This window comes from Emys orbicularis, chromosome 4 (genome assembly GCF_028017835.1).
Source record: "Emys orbicularis isolate rEmyOrb1 chromosome 4, rEmyOrb1.hap1, whole genome shotgun sequence".
Taxonomy (NCBI): domain Eukaryota; kingdom Metazoa; phylum Chordata; order Testudines; family Emydidae; genus Emys; species Emys orbicularis.
Window position 1 is genome coordinate 34,623,966 of NC_088686.1, and position 21,407 is coordinate 34,645,372.

General features: G+C 40.3%; 1 protein-coding gene across 4 annotated transcripts in view; it reads left to right on the plus strand.

Annotated features, from left to right (window-relative positions):
- Positions 1–21,407, plus strand: part of EML5 (EMAP like 5) — a 329,289-nt gene that overhangs the window by 55,753 nt on the left and 252,129 nt on the right. For all 4 annotated transcript variants that reach the window (XM_065403925.1, XM_065403928.1, XM_065403927.1 and 1 more), the window contains exons 3-5: positions 431–529; positions 1,836–1,904; positions 12,491–12,676. In XM_065403925.1, coding sequence (XP_065259997.1) covers positions 431–529; positions 1,836–1,904; positions 12,491–12,676 — 354 coding nt within the window. The remainder of the gene's footprint in view (positions 1–430; positions 530–1,835; positions 1,905–12,490; positions 12,677–21,407) is intronic.

Genomic DNA, 21,407 nt, shown 5'->3' on the forward strand with positions numbered 1-21,407 from the left:
CAGGAGCAGCACATGGCAGTGGGGGGAGGGACAGCTGAACTCCCAGCAATTGATAGCCTGCTGGGCGGCTGCTGCACAGGGAACTTAAGGGAGCGGGGAGCTGATAGGGGGGCTGCCGATCCACCCTAGTTCCAAGCCCCCCACCAGCTAGCTCCAACGGGCTGCTCTTTCTGCAAGCAGTGGACAAAGCAGGCAGCTGCCAAACAACATTATAAGGGAGCATTGCACAACTTTAAATGAGCATGTTCTCTAATTGATCAGCAATGAAACAATGTTAACCGGGACGACTTTAAGTGAGGAGTTACTGTATACAATTAGATTTCTTTTAAAAATCCAGGTATGGTAAGATGTCTCTCAAAATTAAATGGGAACTTGATCCAAATATTGATATTTTCCTTTTTCTTTTTTTAAACTTCTTGGAAATTATCAGCGTTTGGTCTCAGTGGGTCTGGATTCAAAAAATACAATATGCGTGTGGGACTGGAGAAAAGGAAAAATGTTATCGATGGCTCCTGGTCATACAGACAGGGTAAGCATAACTATTTAATAGGAGTATTGGTGGGATTTTGGGATTTTGAAACCTCTGTGTGTACATATTGGGAATTTTTGTTTTCTAAATATCAGCTGTTGTAGATTATAGAAGTTGATCATGTTAACTTTATTTGAGGAAAAATATATGCATCATAAATATCTATGCTTTAGGTGATATGTGGTTTACCACATATTTATGCATACTCTGTGGCGACCTAGAAGCATATATTGAAGGTGTCATATTTGAGGAAACGCTAGACCCTACTCCTGGTACGGGAGAACCAAAATGTGCCAAATCTTTTGAACTCTGTAATTCATTAGCTGTATGTGGTTTAGGAGTTGGGGAATACACACGGTACTTTGGAGACCATTTTGAAGCAGGCTTATTCATAGCTTTTACACAAATGAAAGAATACTCAAAAAGAACACTATTAAGACATGTTACAAGAACTTAACTCCATTTAACAATAATATACATTTGGTGACTATTTTCATTTTTATAATCTCACTGGCATTTAAAATCTTCCAGGCTTTTGAGAATATCACTAATAACTCCTTCAGAGCATTCTGACAAGTAGATATTGAACTTTATTTCCTTATCAAGCTTCTAGTTTAGACATATACATCTAAAGATAATACATAAAAATGAGAAAAGGCATAAAAGAACATTAACTTGCACAACTTCACAGTCCTCAAACATCAGAAAAAAACAGCATTAGACTTCAGTGTGCCCATTTTTATACAGGTCTGTCGCATCTTACACGCATTTAACATGCGCGATTTCAGCTTTATGTGGTCGGCAAAAACAAAAAAGAAGAGAAAAATAACAATTTTAATACTGTACCTGTAGTGCGGGCGATTCCGCCCGCCATTACACTCAATGTAATTTTGACTATACGCGATTTTCGCTTTACGCGCTGACTGCGGAACGTAACCCCAGCGTAAGATGCGACAGACCTGTATAATGAAATATTATTTCTCAAATGCAAGATAGGATTTTTTTCTACAACTTTTAAATATACGCACATCTTCTGTAACTGTGTTACTTTGGGTATGCCAGACAAATACAGATAATGAAAGCTATTTATATAATGTACAATGCAATTTAACTTTTGAGGGGAGGCATAAAAAATAGTCCCAATAAACTTCTTTGAAAAGCTCTGAAATGGCTTTTTGCTGTCTATAGGTCAGTAGATTTTGTGCTGTTTGTCATTTGGATGGGAATTTGTTCTATTTTCATTTATATATAAAATTATACATGTATTTAAAAGGCCATCTTTACTAGCATTCTGATTTATTTGCAGATATTTGATATTTCTTGGGATTTGTACCAACCAAGCAAACTAGTCAGCTGTGGTGTAAAACATATTAAGGTACTGTACTAAATTTACACTTTTCTTATATAAATATGTTGAGTTATATTTACTATCACTCTTTTTTTTTGTAAAACAAGTAATTATGGAATCTAAAGGGAGTACTTTTATATTTAATTTAGATAGGAGGTTTGTATTCAGAATCTTACTAATAAATTACAAACAAAAATATTATTGCTCATGAGATATTCTGATAACTTTTCCATTAATAGACTATATTAGATTCAGTTGCTGCTTAATATAAATTGAACATGTAAATTGGAAAAAGAACATTATTTGTAATTAGACAACTGCTAGTGCAGTTTTTTTTTAAAAGGACATGAGAGTTCTTCCACAAGATACACTGAAGTTATTTAAAAATAAAGTTTTATAAAATATACTGTTTGAGATCCTAAGTAAGTAGTGGTGATGATGATGATTTTTTACTACATCCTACTTTTGCTGATGTTGGCACACAGGGCAGAAACTAGTCTCTTCCATCCTCTCTGTCATTATCTGCTGCTTCCATCTGCTCTATGGTGTTGAGATTGACTGACTGTTCTGTCCTCCCTGCTAAGGGTGGTGGTTCTTCTCTGGGGTGCCCTTGTTTCCTCACACCAGTTGGGTTCCACCTGAGAGCTTTACGTGGGAGTCTGTCTGTTAGCATGCCCCAAATATGTCCAACATTTCCTTCTAATTCAAGTGGAGATAAGCTGCTGATTCATAATTTCTCAGATCTCTTCATCGTTGATAAAGTCTCGCTATCCAATGCCCAGAAGCTTTCCTAGGCATTTATTTTCAAAGGCATCTGGTTTTCTATCTAACATTTTAAGATCTCCAGCTCTTTCAGCTGTATGTTAGCACTGAAATTACATTTGAGTTGAAAGTTTAGTTTTGTTTTGGTACTGTATATCTTTGATTTCAATAGGTTTTTGAGTTTTTAGTGAATGCTGTGGATGCCTTTCCTATCCTTGATATCACTTATTTCACAAAATCTCTGTTAGCAAATATGGTGCTGCTCAGGTAAATGAACTGTTCAACTTTCTTTGTTTTTGCCTTCTGATATGTTGTTATTGCTTGACACTAGGGTTTCAAGGACATTCGTTTGTGAGTCCTGCTAGGCCTGATATTTTTGCCAACGTGTCTGTCTTTCTTTGTAGCTTTTTGGAGATGTCACTCTAGCATGATATCATCAGCAAAATCTAGGCCTTGTAGGCATTTGCCATCTACCCATACTATGCCAGTGTTTGTGTTGCTAATGTACTTCTTAATTATCCAATCTATGGCAATCCCAAACAATAATGCTAGTGTCCATGTTGAACCATCGGGTCTGGTTGTTTACCCTTACAGTGTTGTTTGTATCAATGTATTTAGTCTTGATGATGACAATTTTAGCTGGAATTTCATAAGACTGAAGAATATTCCACAATGTATGCCTATGCAGTCTGTTAAATGCCTTTTGAAATTAGACTAAATTGATAATAAGGGGAGCCTGCCATTGTATGCATTTTTCTGATCTACACAGGATCTCTTCGGCTTGAATCCAGATGCTTCTTCCCTAAGCTGTGCATCCAATGCCTCTTTCATCCTGTATAGTATCACACTATAGAAGACTTTTCCTGCTACAGAGAGTAGTGACTCCTCTCCAGTCGTTAGTCAGTAAAATCACCATTTTTGAGTATTCTGAGAATTATTCCATATATCCGCTGGTTAGGAGTGGTCTCTCTTTCCCCAGACCTCATTAAACAGCTCTGCCAGTTTGGTTAGGGTTGTAGTGTCAAGTGCATTTCTGCTGTGATTTGATCATCTCCCACTGCTCTGTTGTTTTTGAGCTTCTTGATTGTAGCCTGTATTTCTGACATCTCTATGGTACCGATGTTGATATCAAATTGGTCCGGTTTGCATGTTTCATTGAATTCTGGTGCTGAGGTATGGCTTGGTCTGTTGAGGATTTATTTAAAATGTTCTGCCCATCTGTTGTTCTGTTCTACCCCAGTTGTAAGCATTTTCCTTCTGTATTTTTTATTGTTCCACACAGTTTCCACACAGGGTTTTAGTTATGAGTTAAACGACGCTGAGGTTTCGTATCATAACAGCAGCTTCAGCTGCTAAGTCTTAAACATAATGCTGTTTCTTTTTCCTTGCATTGCTTTTCACTGCTTTGTCTGTTTTCTTGTACTCCTTTTGCTTTTTCCAATATTTCATTGATCTTAGCATTCAGGAGTTTTCCTTTCAGTGCTTTACTTTCATCAATAAGATGGTGTATCTGTTGGCTTATCTAATTCTTGCTATGTTTATGTTGATATCCAACTACAACTGCTGCTGGTTGAATCACATTGTCACTGAGCACTGCCCACTTTCTTTAGGTCCAGTTGTTGCCCTGTCTTCCTCTGCCTCTGGCAATGCCTTAAATCTGTTCCTTAGTTGAAGTTGGAGTTTCTCACAGTACTATTTTTTGTTTGTTTGTTTGTTTTCAGTTCTGTACTGCAGATTTTCTTTGCTGCTTTCTGTTTAAAGTTGAGCTTTCTCAGTTTTAAATTCAGTTTGGCAAAGCTGTTGGCATCTGCTGCTCGATATGCGCTTGCATTTTGGATAGATGACCTGTATCTTGAGCTAATGCAGATGTGAATGAGCTGGGGTTTTTTATTTTGGTTTTTTGTTTTGCCACCTGGTGAATTCTATGTTTGTCTACATATGTCGTTATGATGGAACAGGGTGCTTGCAAGAACTGGGTTGGACACCAGGCACAATTAAATGAATCTCTCACCATTTGGGTTTAATGATTCCCAACACACACTTCCCCACTGATCTTTCCATTCCTTGGTTATCACATCGCACTTTAGCCATCAGAATGAGTAAATCACGTTTTGGTATTCTGTCAATCACATTTGGAGTCCATTATAGTACTTATCTTTATCCTCATCACTATGTTCCTGTGTCAGAGCATAGCACCGTATTATTGACATGTTTAGGAATCTGATTTGGAGCCTTGCACGTATGATGTGTTGGTTGATAGGTTTCCAGTTGAAAAACGATTTTTCCATAGAATCTGTTGTATTGAGTGCTACTCCTGTGAAGCATGCATTGTCACTAAGACCTGCATAGATGAGATTTTTTTCTCTTGCTTGGAATTCTTCTTACCACACCTGTCAGTCTGCTCTGACTGATACTCAGGATTTTAAGTTCATAGTTGTTCATCTCCCTCATGATCTGTGAGAGCTTTGAAGTGTTTTCTTGCTGTCAGCATCATACTTTTGAGGGTCCCGTCTTCCAGAGACTGGCTTTTACCAGGAATCTTCATGTAGCATGAGGGGATGGCAGTATTCTCTATTGAGCAACCATTTTTACCAGAATGGTAGCTTGGCTCCATTTTCTATAACCAATTAGTTGTTTTTTTTAACAAGGTTAGGTGGTTAGACTTGATTTCAAACCTCACTTTGTCCAGGCATTTTTTTCCTCCAGATCTTTTCCCACTACCGACATTTTTGTCACTGTTGAACACTGCACCATCCTTCCTGTCACTGAGGCTTGTAATCTGGACTGATGACTCCCCATACTCCCTTAAAGATTCCAGAGGCATACTCTGCTCTTTAGGGTCTACATACCAGCTAACAAGAGGAAACCCTTCCACTTCAAGGGTCAGTACTGCCAGAGTATCTCTCAGCAGGCTTACCAAAGCTTCATTGTGCTGCCAAAGAAAAAGCCACACTTCTTCGAGTAGTATCCCTATGGGTGCTCCTCTGTAGGTGTATCTGTGTCACTGCGCCTCTCAGACTGGAGATTTTAGATAGCAGTGCCTATTCAGCCTACACATGTGCTCTCCTTCTCTCGTGTTTTGCCTCAATGCTATCTAGTGCTGCGCAGGCAAACACACTCAGTTCCTTCTCAACTTCTCTTGGCCTGAGATGGAGCATTAGAAGAGTCTGAGTGATGATGCTAATGCTCCTAATGATTTCTAAACTTTATTTCTAGTTAGTAGTTTACCTAGATTAATATTACTCTTTTTCTTTTCTAAAAAAAAAAAAGAGGGTGGGGGGCTTTCAAAAACAGTTATCTCTTCCTCTTTGGGGAAACAAAACCCCAAAAGGGGTATGCCTGGCTTCCCCAGGTTTAAACGCTTATCTCTCCTGCAGAAAAGTTATTCTGGTCAGTAGCGGCCATTCATGCTGCATTCACTGCCTAGGAGAGTTTCACTTACCACAAAAGTGTACTTTCTGTCTGAAATTAAAATCAGGAACAGGAAAAAGCCATGAACTGAAGCTCAGACTCCTCTTGATGGAAAGGTCAGTTAGATCACCCCCGAGCAACAGTCCTTTGAATCCACTCCCAGGTGGATTCAAAGAGGATATCTGCTGATTCCTCTCACAAAACCACCAAAAAAGAGGGCTACCAGTCCCCAAACTGAAGAATTGACTGGGAAAAAAGAGATCCCCCCGCAAAATCATCCACCTTGGTACTGACCAAACCGCAACAAGGTACCCATGAGTCATTAGGCTCCTCAAGTACTGGTACTGTCTGTAAGCCTAAAGACCTGAAGGTCACAGGGTCAGAGGCATTGGTTCTATCAGAGAAAAGAAGCAGTAGAGACTGTGTTAGCTCTTCTAAAATGGCACCACCAGAGACAAGGAGAGCCTCAGTACCGAGCACTTCTACACAAAAGACCAGAGCACCATCTTCTGGCTGATCATTGGACCACAGAAGACTACAGGTGCCGTTGACTCCCTTGACACCAGGCCCCTCTAGGCAGACTCCGTTGGTACTGATTACTACCATAGTACTACAGGAATTCTGTTCAAAGACCTCTTGGTCTCAGAAATGCTAGAATCCCCATTACTTAGTACTGGCACCAACAACATCTTGGTCTCCTGAATTCCCCACGGTACCAAGACACTCCTCATCAGCCTCCTTTTCTGCTCCACCTCTATCAAGTGAAGAAGAGGATGATGATAACATATCTTCAATCTCAGTACAAAGTTCCCCAGGACAACATCAAGGGACCAATCACCTAGAAACAGTTACAGAGCCACAAAACTGACATGACAGGCAAGGCCCACCCACTTGGTATGGACACCGTTGGCCAGGTACCACCACCCATGCTGTCTGCACCACTCCAGTTGGCCGTATTGGGACCCCGGGAAGCCTCTAGACACCTCAAATGTCTCACATAGGGATAGAGGAAAACAATCTCCCTCAACTTCCCTTTCTAGACCCCCTGATCCTCAAGAGGAGATTTTTGAGGAACAGGAAGCAAGACTGGATAAAGAAATTACTCCATTAACTAACATCTAATCATCCATTCCATTTGAAGCCATTATGCCTCCTCCATAAACTATGGCAGATGACTTTAAACAATTTCAAGACCTCACCAAGACAGTGATGGACTCACTTCAGATCCCTTTGAAGAAATAAAGGAGACACAATAAAAGCTGCTGGACATCTTCCATATGTCCTTATCAGGTCACATTGCAGTCTCTATCAATTGCCTCATTGATAGAGAATGCAATGCAACCTGATAAGGACATATGGAAGATACTAGACCCAGCCAAAACCATCAGGCAAACACCAGCCATGATACCGCCCACATGCAAAAGTCCAGATAAAAAATATTCTGTCCCCTCTTAAGACGTGGACTTTCTCTTCTCCCATCCATCACTAAATTCCCTTGTGGTAGATGCTGTAAATAAACGTGGCAGACAGCACCATGCTAAATCAACACCCTATCAGAAGGACTGGAAAAGAATGAACTTATTTGGCAGGAAATCGTACTCATCAGCAACCCTACAGTTTAGGATTGCTAATTATCAGGCCTTGATGGTGAAATATAACCACATCAATTATTCGAAATTCAGCACCTTTATTGAACATCTCCCAAATGATCAAAGAGTGCAGTTCCAACTCATCATTGTTGAGGGCCAGTTTCTGGCAAGTACATCATTACAGACTTCACTAGACACTGCTGATACAGCTTCTCAGGAGAGCTATGTGACTTCACCTTTCCAGCCTCCCAAGAGAAGTCCAAATGACTGAGGAGGACCTTCCATTCAAAAGATCCGAACTCTTCATGGAAAAAACAGATGATTCCCTCCATGCACTAAACTACTCGAGCCATTTTGCATTCCCTGAGGATCTACAGACCTGCACAGAAAAGGAGGTACAGCAAATCTCAGACATCACAAAGATCCTGACCTGCCCAGTTCCGGCCACCCCAGAGAAACTATGAACCTCAGTGGAAGAGACAACGGATACAAAAATAAAGGGCGACAGCGCCCCAAACCTCAACTGCACAGCCTTCAACGTTGAAATATCAATTTTGATACATAGCCTGAGGCTCCTAGCCACCATCAGTTGCTGCAAAATTCATGTTATCGCCATCGTTTTAGACACCGCCTTGTTCTTTTGACAAAATGGGGAAAAGATAATGTCAGATAAGTGGAAATAATCTCCAATGGTTATTCAGTCCACTTTCCCTCCCTCCCTCCTAACCATCCTCTTTCTCTCTCTCTGTCCCTCTTCAAGGACCCCTCTCACGAGTGTCTGTTACATCAGGAAATATACCATGTCAAACCTCAGTGCTATAGAACAAGTTCCCAATCAGCACAGAGGGAAAGTATACTCCAAATACTTCCTGATACTGAAAAAGAATAAAGGATGGAGACCCATTCTGGATCTGAGATTGCTCAACAAATATGTAAAGGCACAAAGATTCAAGATGGTTAAATTAGCAACAATAATTTCATATCTGGACTAGGGAGACTGGTTCTCGGCCCTTGACTTACAAGATGCTTATTTTCATATCAAGATCCAACCATTCCATAGAAAGTTCCTGAGATTCAGCCTAGGTCAAGACCATTTTCAATACAGGGTACTTCCATTAAGCCTATTGTCTGCATCCAGAGCGTTCTTGAAGGTCCTATCTGTTGTAGCGGCATGTCTTTGCAAATTAGGAATCATGATATATCTGTATCTAGATGACTGCCTACTCAAGGTACAACTGTTTGATGCCCTATCAGCCATGCAATTCTCTATAGATGGTGTGGATGTGACTCACATAACACACACACTACCTGTATGGCCCTGAGGATGTCACATGAGGCCACAGCTGTGTGTTGATTGGACCGCAGGTTGAGAACCACTGCTATAGATTATTTATGGAGTTGGGACTACAACTGAACACTCAAAAATTGACTCTAACTCCAGTGCAACATCTAGAATTCATAGGAGCCTATCTAGATGCAGTAAAGACCAAAGCCTTCCTCCCACTCACAGGTTCAATATGCTAACAATCTTAATTGACACCATCCATATCAGCCCCCAAACCTTGGCCAGGAATTGCCTCCAACTACTGGGGTACATGGCAGCAGGCACCTTGTAATAACTCATGCAAGGCTCCACCTGTGTTGCCTTCAGGCATGGCTCAAAACGGTATATGCACCAAACAGACAGATTGACCAAACCACTGTTAATGTCCTTCATAATCAAAGACTCTCTCAAATGGTGGAAGTCTTCCCTTCTATTTGTGAGCTCTTAATAAGAGGCTCTGCAATAGAGAAGGAACTGAGGGTGGTTAACTTGTGCAGCACTAGATAGCCTTGAGGCAAGGCATGAGACAGGGAGAGCACATGTGCAGGCCGAATGGACACCGCTACCTGAAATCTCCAATCTGAGGCGCAAGGACACAGATACATCTACAGTGGAGCACCCATAGGGGGACACATATCTCAAAGAACCACAGTTACTGCACAAGGTGAATAACCCCTTCTCGCACAATGGAGCTCATCCTTCTCCCATTCAAATACCTTCTTTGTCCACCAATAAGCAGCAAGTGTGGTGGTCATATTAAAAGCCCATACTGATCTTAATCCTAGGTCCCTACCCTTCTCACCCATCTTTAGCAACTGTCTGTCTGTCCATCCTCCTTCCAAGCATTCACTGGAATTGTTTTGAACTAGTGGGTCTTGTAGTCACCAGAGATTATTCTATTCAATTATGGTAGGTGCCAAGCTTCTACCCTGCCTCCTCTTCAGGGAGCCTCCTCTCTCAACATTTATTGAGGGAGCAACTTTAAATAGAAAAGCTGAGATTCTGGAGCAGAAATTGGTGGCTGGGGGGGTGACTGGGGAGATGGGTATCCCTGTATATGCCCCAATTTGATCCCTAATTTACACTAAAAAACGAGGAGTGGCAATTGAAATTCCCTATAGCCATTTGTTTACAAAGATCTCTGGGAGTACTTTTTAAAAAAAGGAAATTATTTTTTTATCATTGACAGGTGGGAAACTTATGTTGCTTGTAAGGAGTGAATGTGGGGATTAAACTATTATTGCTTTGTTGGCAAAAATGTTCAGTGTGTCAGCTAGATTGCATACAACTTTGATTTAACATACTGCCTATCATGTAGTTTAAAGACTTCCATTAGCTTGATTACTGCTTAACTTTCTGCCACTTCAAGACATAGCGCAACACTGGCAAATTAGTCCTCCTATCTTTTGGCCAAAAACAATTGTATATTAAGAATGGCTCAGATTGCTGAAGTAACCTATTTGTTTATTTTAAAAAAATTAGTTTCTTTTAGCAACTTATAGTTAACAAAATCTGTTTTAATTAAATCATATTCTGAGCATCTTTAACAACTAGGCTGCAGCTATTTGGTCATGCGTTATTTAAATAAAAAATCCTAACCCAAGATCTTGAATAGCATCCTGATTAGGCAAGAGGTCAGACTTTAAAAATATGTATAATCCATCATGATATTCCTTTTTAACATCAACAATTATTTCTCATGCTAGGAATCATATAATCTCTGGATAGACTTCATATTGAGTAGGTATTTTACTGGAGAGTGCAAATTGTTATATTATTAAATGGAATTGCCTAAATCGATTGAAATGACAAGATTCTGTGGAATTGCTTTCCTCATATATGCTATTCTCTGCTCCCATATTGGTTGTGGGTGCCTGATTAGTACAATGATTGTACTGTTATTTCTCAGGTAATATAGTATGTAAATCTCTGTACTGCTATAATTAACCAATCAGAGTTCAAATGCAGGGATTTGCATAATCAGTGTATGGTTATTTCTCAATAACTACTGGAAATATAAAAATCTTTTTTTAGGTAACTGCTGCAATCCTTCTACTCATGTCCATTATTCAGAATTTTTAACAGGTTGTGAGCAACAAAAATGCTGATTAAGAGTCTAAATTAGCACAAAGGGGTACAGGGAAAATGATGGCGCATCTCTTGAGACAGTTTGTGTTACCTGTTTGCAGTGAATGAAGTAAATGCTACACGACATTCAGCACAGGGTTACAAAATTGGCTCAGCAGTTCCTATGCACTCTACTGCATATTTATGTGCATAGAAAAAGTGAGCAGGATTTTTCAGTAAAGTACAAGGTGTGGCAGCCTGTATGGCCACAGCTCTGCATTGCATACCAGGAAAAAGAAGTATACAGCAAGAGAGTGGGACAATAGTTAGCCTGTAACTCTGGCTCTGAGGATACAGTATTTGCAGACCTAGTACCTGCCAAGATCTTTGGTTAGGGAGTGGTCAATAAGGACTAGAGCTGGGTGGATAATTTATTTTTCAGTTTGCTAGTAATTAAAAAAAAAAGCGGGGGTGGGTAGGTAGGCTTGGTTTGGGTCAAATCCAAAAATTGTGAAACATTTTGGCAGATCGATTAAAATCTTTCAGGTCAAAGAAACATGTAGTTTGACCCAAAATATTTTGTTTCAGGCATTTTAAAAGGGCTGGATTCACAAAAAGAGAGGGGGAAAGGAGGTGGGTGTTGTATAATGGAAGATGTAGTCCAGCTGAGGAACTCATCCCATAGAGGAAGTTAAGGTTCAAATAATAATGTTAACAACAAGAACAGGAGTACTTGTGGCACCTTAGAGACTAACAAATTTATTTGAGCATAAGCTTTCGTGGGCTACAGCCCACTTCATCGGATGCATAGAATGGAACACACAGAAAGAAGATATTTATACATACAGAGAACATGAAAAGGTGGAAGTAGCCATACCAACTGTAAGAGGCCAAGCAATTGAGATGAGCTATCATCAGCAGGAGAAAAAAAAACCTTTGAAGTGATAATCGAGATGACCCATAGAAGGTGTGAGGATACTTAACATGGGGAAATAGATTCAATTAGTGTAATGACCCAACCATTCCCAGTCTCTGTTTAAACCTAAGTTAATTGTATCTAATTTGCATATTAATTCAAGTTCATCAGTCTCTCTTTGGAGTCTGTTTTTGAAGTTTTTTTGTTGCAAAATTGACACCTTCAAGTCTGTCACTGAGTGGTTAGAGAGGTTGAAGTGTTCTCCCACTGGTTTTTGAATGTTATGATTCCTGATGTCAGATTTGTGTCCATTTATTCTTTTGCGTAAAGACTGTCCGGTTTGGCCAATGTATATGGCAGAGGGGCATTGCTGGCACATGATGGCAGAACCAGAGTAATGAAGAGTACAATACTTTGTGTCTCTTGGCTCTAGTATATTTCTCTCTCACTCACTCTCAAATATGCATGCACTACATTGTTTGCAAAATTCACAGGACTTTGGCAAAATAAACACCATTTTTATACCATATGTTTTATCTATCAGTTCTGGAGCTTGTGTGGCAATTCATTGACACCAAAGCGTGGTGTTTTTGGCAAGACTGGTGATCTCCAAACTATACTTTGCCTAGCCTGTGCAAGAGATGAAGTGACACATTCTGGTGCACTTAATGGAGATATATATGTATGGAAAGGAATTAATCTCATACGGACAATACAAGGAGCACATGCTGTAAGTATATTTATGTTATAATAATTCAGATTGTTTGAACAATGCACAGCTTTGGAAATTGATTAGTGTGTAATTAATAGCTCAAAGAAGCTTTTTGAAATATCATTGTTGAGATTATTTTTATTTTAAACCAAAATGTTTAAATCTAAATCTGAAGAGGTTATTTTTTTTCTTTACATAATTTTTCTGTATCCTTCCCATATCACTCTAAACCGTATGCTTATGTGGAGGAGACAAGTGGAGAAAAAAATCAATAATCCTGAATCCAATTTCTACATGCAGAGCTGTGTCTCTCTTTTTTCCTCCAGGTGTTGTAACTAGTGTATGTGACAATACAAGACAAGGTTCGACATTTTAAGATTTCTCATCTACTATTCACAAATAAAGCCACTAATTTTTCCGACATTTTTAATCTAAGAGAAATTTCCTTCGTCACACTATTAGGAGTATATCAGGTTGACTTTCTAAAACAATTCTTTATGTTTGAAGGTGGATTTTAATTATGGACAATGGTGTACCTTACAGATAATGTTAAAACTCAGTGTGTTATGAACAAATTGAACCAATGAGACACAGAATGGGAAGAGAAGAAACTTAATTTTCTTACTGCAGTGGAGCGGCCCAGCTCTACAATAGTTAAGCTTAAGACCAGATTTCTGTTTAAAGCTTGACTGTCATAAGTACTCCAAAATTTGTACAGTTACTGGGATTGCTTTCAAATTTTGTCCCTTGTGTGGGGTTTGGCCAGTGATCCAAATTTGGCTATTGATTCCTGAGATACAACCCTATGGGGGGGAAAAAGCTTTTCTTAATGTTAACATATTCTGGTAGTAAATTTTTGCTCCCAGACAGAGATCAAACTAGGACAGAGGTCATCGCACAAGTATCTCAAATGCTTGAGAGTTACCCAAATGGAGTACATGCACCCACTAGCCCTGTGGGGAAAATCAAATTAAAACATTATTAGTCAAAGACTTCTCTTGCAGTGTGCAAGATGCATTACACTGAGTATATGCAGAGAAAGAGGTTATCTGGAAAACTACCTCTACATCATAGGACCTTGTGACTCTGATGTTATGTAATGGTCATTGAATCTGAGCACCACCCCAGCACTATGAATCCAAATCCAATCCAGGGCAGAAAGCTGAAATAAAAAAGGAGGCATCTTGTTCCGGTTTGCCTCTGTCAAAGGTTTTTTTTTTAAATTGTGGGAAAATGTAATCTGAATACATCATAGGGCACTTAAACTATTTATTGAAAAGAAAATAAATTACACAAGCAAATGTTTGCTGGGAGGAGAGGGTGATATTGCATTAATTTAGATGGAATATAGGTGCCCAAAGATGTTAACATAACCCAGTTGCTGTCCAATGTTAAACAGTGTTAAGCAAGGTTCAGGGTTTGGTATACAGAGACCTTAGCCTGCTTAGTACTATGGCAAATACCATTAAAACCCTTTTAAACCTTTTATTAAAAGGTACTAAAAAGGTAAAACAGTTAAAGCATTTGAAATGTTGTTAAAATGAAAGCCTTACTTTACATTTCTTGTTCCCTTTCCCTTTAGTTGGAGAGAGGTTTGAAAGGAAAAAATAACCCTTGTTTAACAGTGTTCGATGGTAATAACTTTCCTTTTGGGGTAAAGAGAAGAAGTTAGTTGAGATTGGCTAGAGCTGTTATGGCTGCTTCTGTTACAGTTCGATCCTGTTTCATCTTGAGTGGTATTTGGGATGCAGTTGAGGCGGTAGAAGTGATGATGTCATCTGGCTTCCCGTCTGTTCTGGTCAGGACATTCCTCAGGATCAGGACGAAGAAGGTCTGGTCCTAGGAGACAGTGGGGGTGGCAGTCATGATGGTGAAGCTTGCTCCAATAGCTTTCGTTTGTTCGTCTTTCCCCTCTGAAGGCTCTTTCTTTAAGGATCCAAAAAAAGGACTGATGGGTGAAATAGCCCATCCCCTCATTAATTTGTCCACCAATTAGGCCTAATATCCAACACATCAATTTTGGTTAATTTCCAGTTCCACATCTCTGTTTTTACCAAGTTCGATTTAAACATTTTCCTTGAGTTATATCAGTAGGCCTTTCTGTTTGGACTTATTTTGATTTTTTTGTAGCTGTCAATCAATATTTGTTGTCATAGGTTATTGTGCTATCTTATGAACATACGCTCACTTTTTACAGTAGAATTTACAATTAGGGTAAATTTGTAGACCAAATTATCACAACACTGATTGGGATGGAGGAGTAGGAGAGAGGAGTTTGGGGCATGCGCCAAGAATACACTGCTGACACTGGGATAAGGAATTGAGAAAGGGCATGCTTAATGCATATCATAGCCTCTGCAGCACTGGGTATGGGGGATGAGTGCACCCACTGACATGAATTGAGCAGTTCACACGTATCAAAGCTATTGTTTCAGGCTATATTTATCTCCATCGGATATTCTTTCAGCTGAGAACATCTCATTGAAGTGGATGGGTCACTTAACACCTCTCCAAATTAATAAATTATTAAAGGAGGGTAATGTAATTAATGTAAAATCAACTTGAGTTTTTGGAAAATAGATCCTGTCAAACTAACTTGATATCTTTTTTTAATGAGACTACAAGCTTCTGTACGGCATTTGACTTGGGACCTCATGACATTTTGATTAACAAAATTAGAATGATGTAAAATTAACATGACCTATTAAATGGATTAAAAACTGGCTAAGCGATAGGTCTCAAAATGTAATAATAAGTGGGAATCATCATGAAGCAGGTGTGTTTCTAGTGAGATACCGCAGGGATCACTTGTTGGCCCTGTGCTATTTAACATTTTTGTCAATGATCTGGAAGAAAACCCTAAAATCATCACTGATAAAGTTTGCAGACAACACAAAAATTGGGGGAGTGGTAAATAATAAAGAGGACAGGTCACTGATTTAGAGTGATCTGGATTGCTTGGTAAACTGGGCCCAAGCAAACAATGTGTTTTTAATATGGCCAGAAGTAAATGAATACATCTAGGAACAAAAAATGTAGGCCATACTTATAGGATGGGGGATTCTATCTTGGGAAGCAGCAACTCTGAAAAAGATTTGGGAGTCATTCTGCATAATCAACTGAACATGAGTTCCTAATGTGATGCTGAGGCCAAAAGAGCTGATGCAATCTTGGATGTATAAATAAGGGAATCTCAAGTAGAAGAGAAGAGGTTATTTTACCTCTTTATTTGGCACTGGTGCAACCGCATGTTTTCTAATGTATGTACATGGAGAACAAATATTTAATGGTAGGATCTTCAGTCTAGCAGAGAAAGGTACAACATGATCCAATGGCTGGAAGTTGAAGTCAGGCAAATTCAAACAGGAAATAAGGCATAAATTTTGTCAGTGAGGGTAATTAACCAGTGGGACAATTTACTAAGGGTGGTGGTGGATCACTGACCATTTTAAAATCAAGATTTGGATTTCTTTTTCAGTTTTGACAATTAATATTGATTGATTAATCCTCCTACTTGCAGTCCTGGCCCAAGGCTCTCTGCTCTGCCCTGCCAGGACCACAGCCTTCCCCGCACCTTACCTCTGCAGGGATCAAGTGTCACTGGCCCTGCAGCCCTGCAGGTAGCCCTCTGCAAGCCTGCTATCATGACCCCATTCTCACACCTGTGACAGCAGGGCTGCAGAGGGTTTCCTGTGCTGGCACAGGGCTGGTGACACCTGATCCTTGCAGGCGCAAGGTGTGGGGAAGGGTGTTGTCCTTGTGGGGCGGAGCTAGTGAGGGAGCAAGACCCATGGCAGCAGGACCACAGAAAACTCTCTGTCCTGCGAGAGAGCTAATGACACCCAATCGCGGCAGGTGCAGGGGGGAGGCTGCACTCACGCTAACTGTTTCCTGTGGATTTTTTTCATGTGTTTTTTTTGGTGTGTCAACTGAAATAGATGTTTACTGACATCTATCCATTAAAAAAAAAAATCCTGCCAAGCCTAACTATATAAAAGCTAGGAATTTTGATTACCTAGCCACAGTAGCATATCAGCTACAAACCTAGGTGAGAACTAAAAGTGCCTAAATGGCCACTATAACTCTACCAACAAACATTTCTTGTTCTGTTTTGAAAAGATAGGAAATTAATTGGCAAAAAAAACTAAGTTAACACAGAGTTAAGGTTGCCTGGTGACCACTCATGACCTTCCAAAACATCAAGTTCAACAAAACTCGAACATCTGACAACCAGGAAATATAGAGTTAAGGTAAATGCCCATGTAATCTTAACTCTGCCTTCTGTGAGAGGTGCCCCAAACCATCTATAATGCAGATACTTGCACTCTGCCTTTCACTGTAATGGACAGGCGCTTCTTGCGCCTGCACTATGCTCAGACGCTGATCCTACTCTGACAGAATATTCCACTTTTTACAACCCCTTCACACTTGCACCCAGGATGCCACCTTTTCCCTACCAGTCATTAAATCCCCCCATCTACTGACTCCAACGTTCAATACAGCTGCATCTAAAACACTGAAAGCAGCTGGAGTATATGCAGATAATTCCCAGTGTCTCTTGCCAGCTGTGGGGTGCGGGGGCAGAGCTAAGGTTGCATGGGCATTTACATTAACTTTGTATTTCCTGGTTTTGCTGAACTTGATTTTTTGGAAGGGCATGAACTGTCTGTCACCAGGCAACTTTAACTCTGCATTAACTAAGTTTTTTTTCCATTTAATATACCAATACCTGGAGTCTGGGTAACATGCAAGAAGAATTGGAAAGTCTCACTGATGAAAAGAAATTTGATATAGTTGGCGTTACTGAAACTTGGTGGAACGATTTGCATGACTGGAATGTTAAAATAACTGGTTAGAACGTGTTCAGGAAGGATAGAATAGGAAAAAGGGGAGGGTGTAATTGTATGGCATCTGATATTAAAGATCCATTGCCTTCTTTTAGAATTACTGCTAACTCAGAAATGCAGATCTTGAATGCATGTGAAGCCAAGTGGTAACTATAAAGCCCAGCAGTGGGTGCGTGTTACAACCACCAAATCAAACCAGAGAACAGGATCAGTTACTCCAACACCTACCTTTAATGTATAGAAAGTAAACATGTGATGTTATGGGTGGGGACTTTCATTTTGGAAGCATATTATGGAGGTTTAATATAGCCAGTGGAAAAACATTATTTGCTTCTAAAAATATGGATGATGGATTTTCTAACAAAAGGTATTGCACCCTACATGAGGTAATTCTATTTTGGATTTTATATGATGGATAAAGATGAATTAATCATGGGACTAGAAGTTGGTGGTTGCCCAGGGAACAGTGATCCTAAGCTGATTACATTTAATATGGCATTTTTACCAGAATGCTGACCTAAATGTGCCACGCTTCTTAGTATTGTAGAGCAGGCAAAGGTCTTTTGTTGCTGCCCTTGATGACAGTTTTTCTTCTGCAAAATCTTTGGAGTCATAACCGTACAAACTGTGGTGGCTATTGAAGTTGCTGACATAGATGGTGTGGTGGCTTGCAAGTGGCCACACTGAAGAGGGCCAGTTCATTAATGGGAGTTTACAGACATTCACTACAGTCAAGTCGCTGACCTTGATGGTGATGGAATTAAGGGACATGTTTGGGAGGACCTGAGTAGTGTTCTTCAAGTCATCTTTGACATGGGTTGACTGCTGAGACAAGGATGTATCCACTGATCTCTCCGGTGGCTTTCTCACTCGATGTGTGTTTCCTGCAGTGCAAGGATGTCAATCTCATCTGTTTCGTAGGCTCTTCGTGAGGTAGTCAGATTTTGTGCTGGATAAACCCTCAATGTTTAACTGCATTATATGCAGTGAAGGGTTGGTGTCCGGTTTGACTTAGAAGGGGCCATTTTTTCCATGGCTTTGCTGACTAGGAGGCCTTTTCAGGACATTGTCACCAATTTTACATTAGTTGTGCTTACTCATGTAGCAGGTTATCATCCCTCCCCCCATGCTATATGCCTGACCTTTGCTTTGTCGCAGGATGATAACGGCCACTCTTTGTCATCAGAGACTCTCCACATGTGCAATCAAAGGGAATAGGTATGTGTGTACCTTGAGGTTCCAGTCTCAATGACTTTCCCAACAGACTATGCAGACCCATTGTGATACAGGTCAATCTCCAAATCCCGCTATTTTGCTCCATCCTGAAGCCTCGGTGTGGAACTTTGGGAAAGCAGTATAATAGAGAAATCTGTGACGTTGATCCCTCCGACCCCTGCCAATTATCATCACTTGGTTAGCCTTATAATAGCTGTCAAAGTCAGTATTCCCAGGGGATACAGAAAGGCTTTCACTCCCTGTTGGACACTAGAGAGTGAAGAACTCCTTTGACAGTATAAGGCAAATGGACAACCAGATACAGCAAAAGCATTGCTCCATCCTTTGGACTAGTCAAGAAGGCAAAGATAGTGTGACACTGTGGAGGCCCTTGACCTCACAAAGTCAAGTTGAAAGGTCTGGTGTCTCCTCGATGCCTTTGGTGGAGTGACGCCTGCAATCTATATATCTCCGCAGGTGAGCCCAGATGCCATAGCATGGCAACTAATTGCCAACTCAATTGACAAAATTACCATAAAGTCAATAAAGAACTCTATAATGCCCTCAAACAATGCCAAACATTTCCCCAATTTTCTGTGCCCTATTCAGTGGAGGAGGTGGACAGTGGCATCACCCAAATAAAGCCTGGAAAAGCAGCAGGTCTGGATGGCATATTCCCTGTGTTCTTAAAGCATTTGGGCCAAATAGTGAGAAAATGGCTAGATGCTCTCTCTACTAACATGGAGAATACCGAAAGAATGGAAAGGAGCAAAAATTATAGCTGTTCTCAAACCAGGAAAAGAGGCAACTAATGCGAAAAGTTATTGACCTATAGTGCTTCTTAGTGGCTGCTATAAGCTATTGAAGCAGCTTCTACTTTGCAGAATGAAGCCATTGGTGGAGGAACTGGTCCCCCAAAGAACAAGCTGGTTTCAGAATAGGCAAAAACTGTTATGACCAAGTCCTTGTGTTGACTATAGAGAAGCTGGCTATCAATGCCAACTTAAAACAGCAACAATATTTATCAATCTTAGTTCCACATACAATACAGTATGGCAGAAAGGACTTCTACTGAAACTTGCAATAGCCATACCCTGTTGCCCTAGAATTAGGCTCATCATTGAAATGCTGAACAATCTCAGATTCACGGTGTATCTTGGTGATGCTATCATCAGCCTATAAAGACTGAACAGTGGACTCCTGCAAGGGTCCATTATAGTTCCAGCACTTTTCAACTATTTATCAGCAATTATTCCACCAACATCCTCCCACAAGTTCATGTACTCGGATGACATCACGCTGGCTGCTCAGACTTCCTCATTTGAAACCTCAGAAAAGGTTCTAGAACAGGACCTACAAATACTAGAAACATATTTCAAGGCATGTTGGTTAAAGCCAAATGCCTCAAAAGCAGGGGTCTCAGCTTTTCATTTGAATAATACCCAGGCCAAGAAGACATTAGACATCAATTTCTGTGGGTCATCATTGATACATGGTCATAATCCGAGGTACGGATGATAATACTGGACCGCATGCTCAGCTTCCATCTCCTTCTTGAACCAACCAAAAGCAAAACAAAGACCAGGGTCAACATCATACAGAAGATTTCAGGAACATCTTGGGGAAGCGACACCTGCACACTCTGAACATGGAAACTAGCCCTAATCCATTCCATAGTGGAACAATGTGCCCCAGTTTTGGAGTGGAAGTCCACACACCATTTTAGCGGACACTGAAATTAACACAGCTCTTTGCATAATTAGTGGCACCCTCATATCAATGCTGGTTCCATGGTTATTGGTACTGGCTAACGTTGCGCCAGCAAATCTCCAACGAGAGGCTACAACAGTTAGGGAAGATCATAGCAAATATCACAGTAGTGCTCCCCCATGATCTAGAGCACCAGACTCACCGCCAACTAAAATCAAGAAAACCCTTCTGGTCTTGTGCCACAGCCCTCTTTGTGGAAGTTAAGGACATTTGCAGAAGATGGTCTGAAGCCTGGGCGGCTACCGACGTACCAAACAAAAATCTAATTGACGACCCAACTGTGCAAGTGCCGGGCTTCTCCTCCCCACAGTGCATACGGACAGCTCTAAACCATATCCACATCTAACATGAAAGATGAGCATACTTACTCGATGGATGGAAAATGAGGAAATCGCTGAACTGCAACTGTGGCATGGTGCAAACTGTCGGACACATCATGAACGATTGCCCAATCTATACTCATCCTGTGACCCCTTTTGCTCTCGACTGGATAAGATACCTTAAGATCCAACTGTAGTCATGCTGTTTCTTTCACTGTTCCACTGTCGCCATACGAAAGAAGATGATTTAACATGGCAACAGAGGACAGTCCCAACCAAAAATATATATGCCTGGTGCTTCAAAGGGGCTAATTTCCCAATGCTCAAGAAAATTGAGTGAAATTGTTTGGGAGAAAAAAAGTAGACTGAAAATTGGGAATATTTAAAGAAGAATATATTAGATCAAAAATCCATGATTCTACAATGAAGGAGGATGACAACTTTGGCTAAAAGCCCATCCTATTTCAGTGAAGTTAAGGCACCAATTAAAAATTAAAAATCATTATAGAAAAATGGGCAAATTGGTAGCAATTGATATAAATTAGAAGTTATGAAGTGCAGAAAATTGATAAGGGAAACTAAAGACCTCAGGGAAAA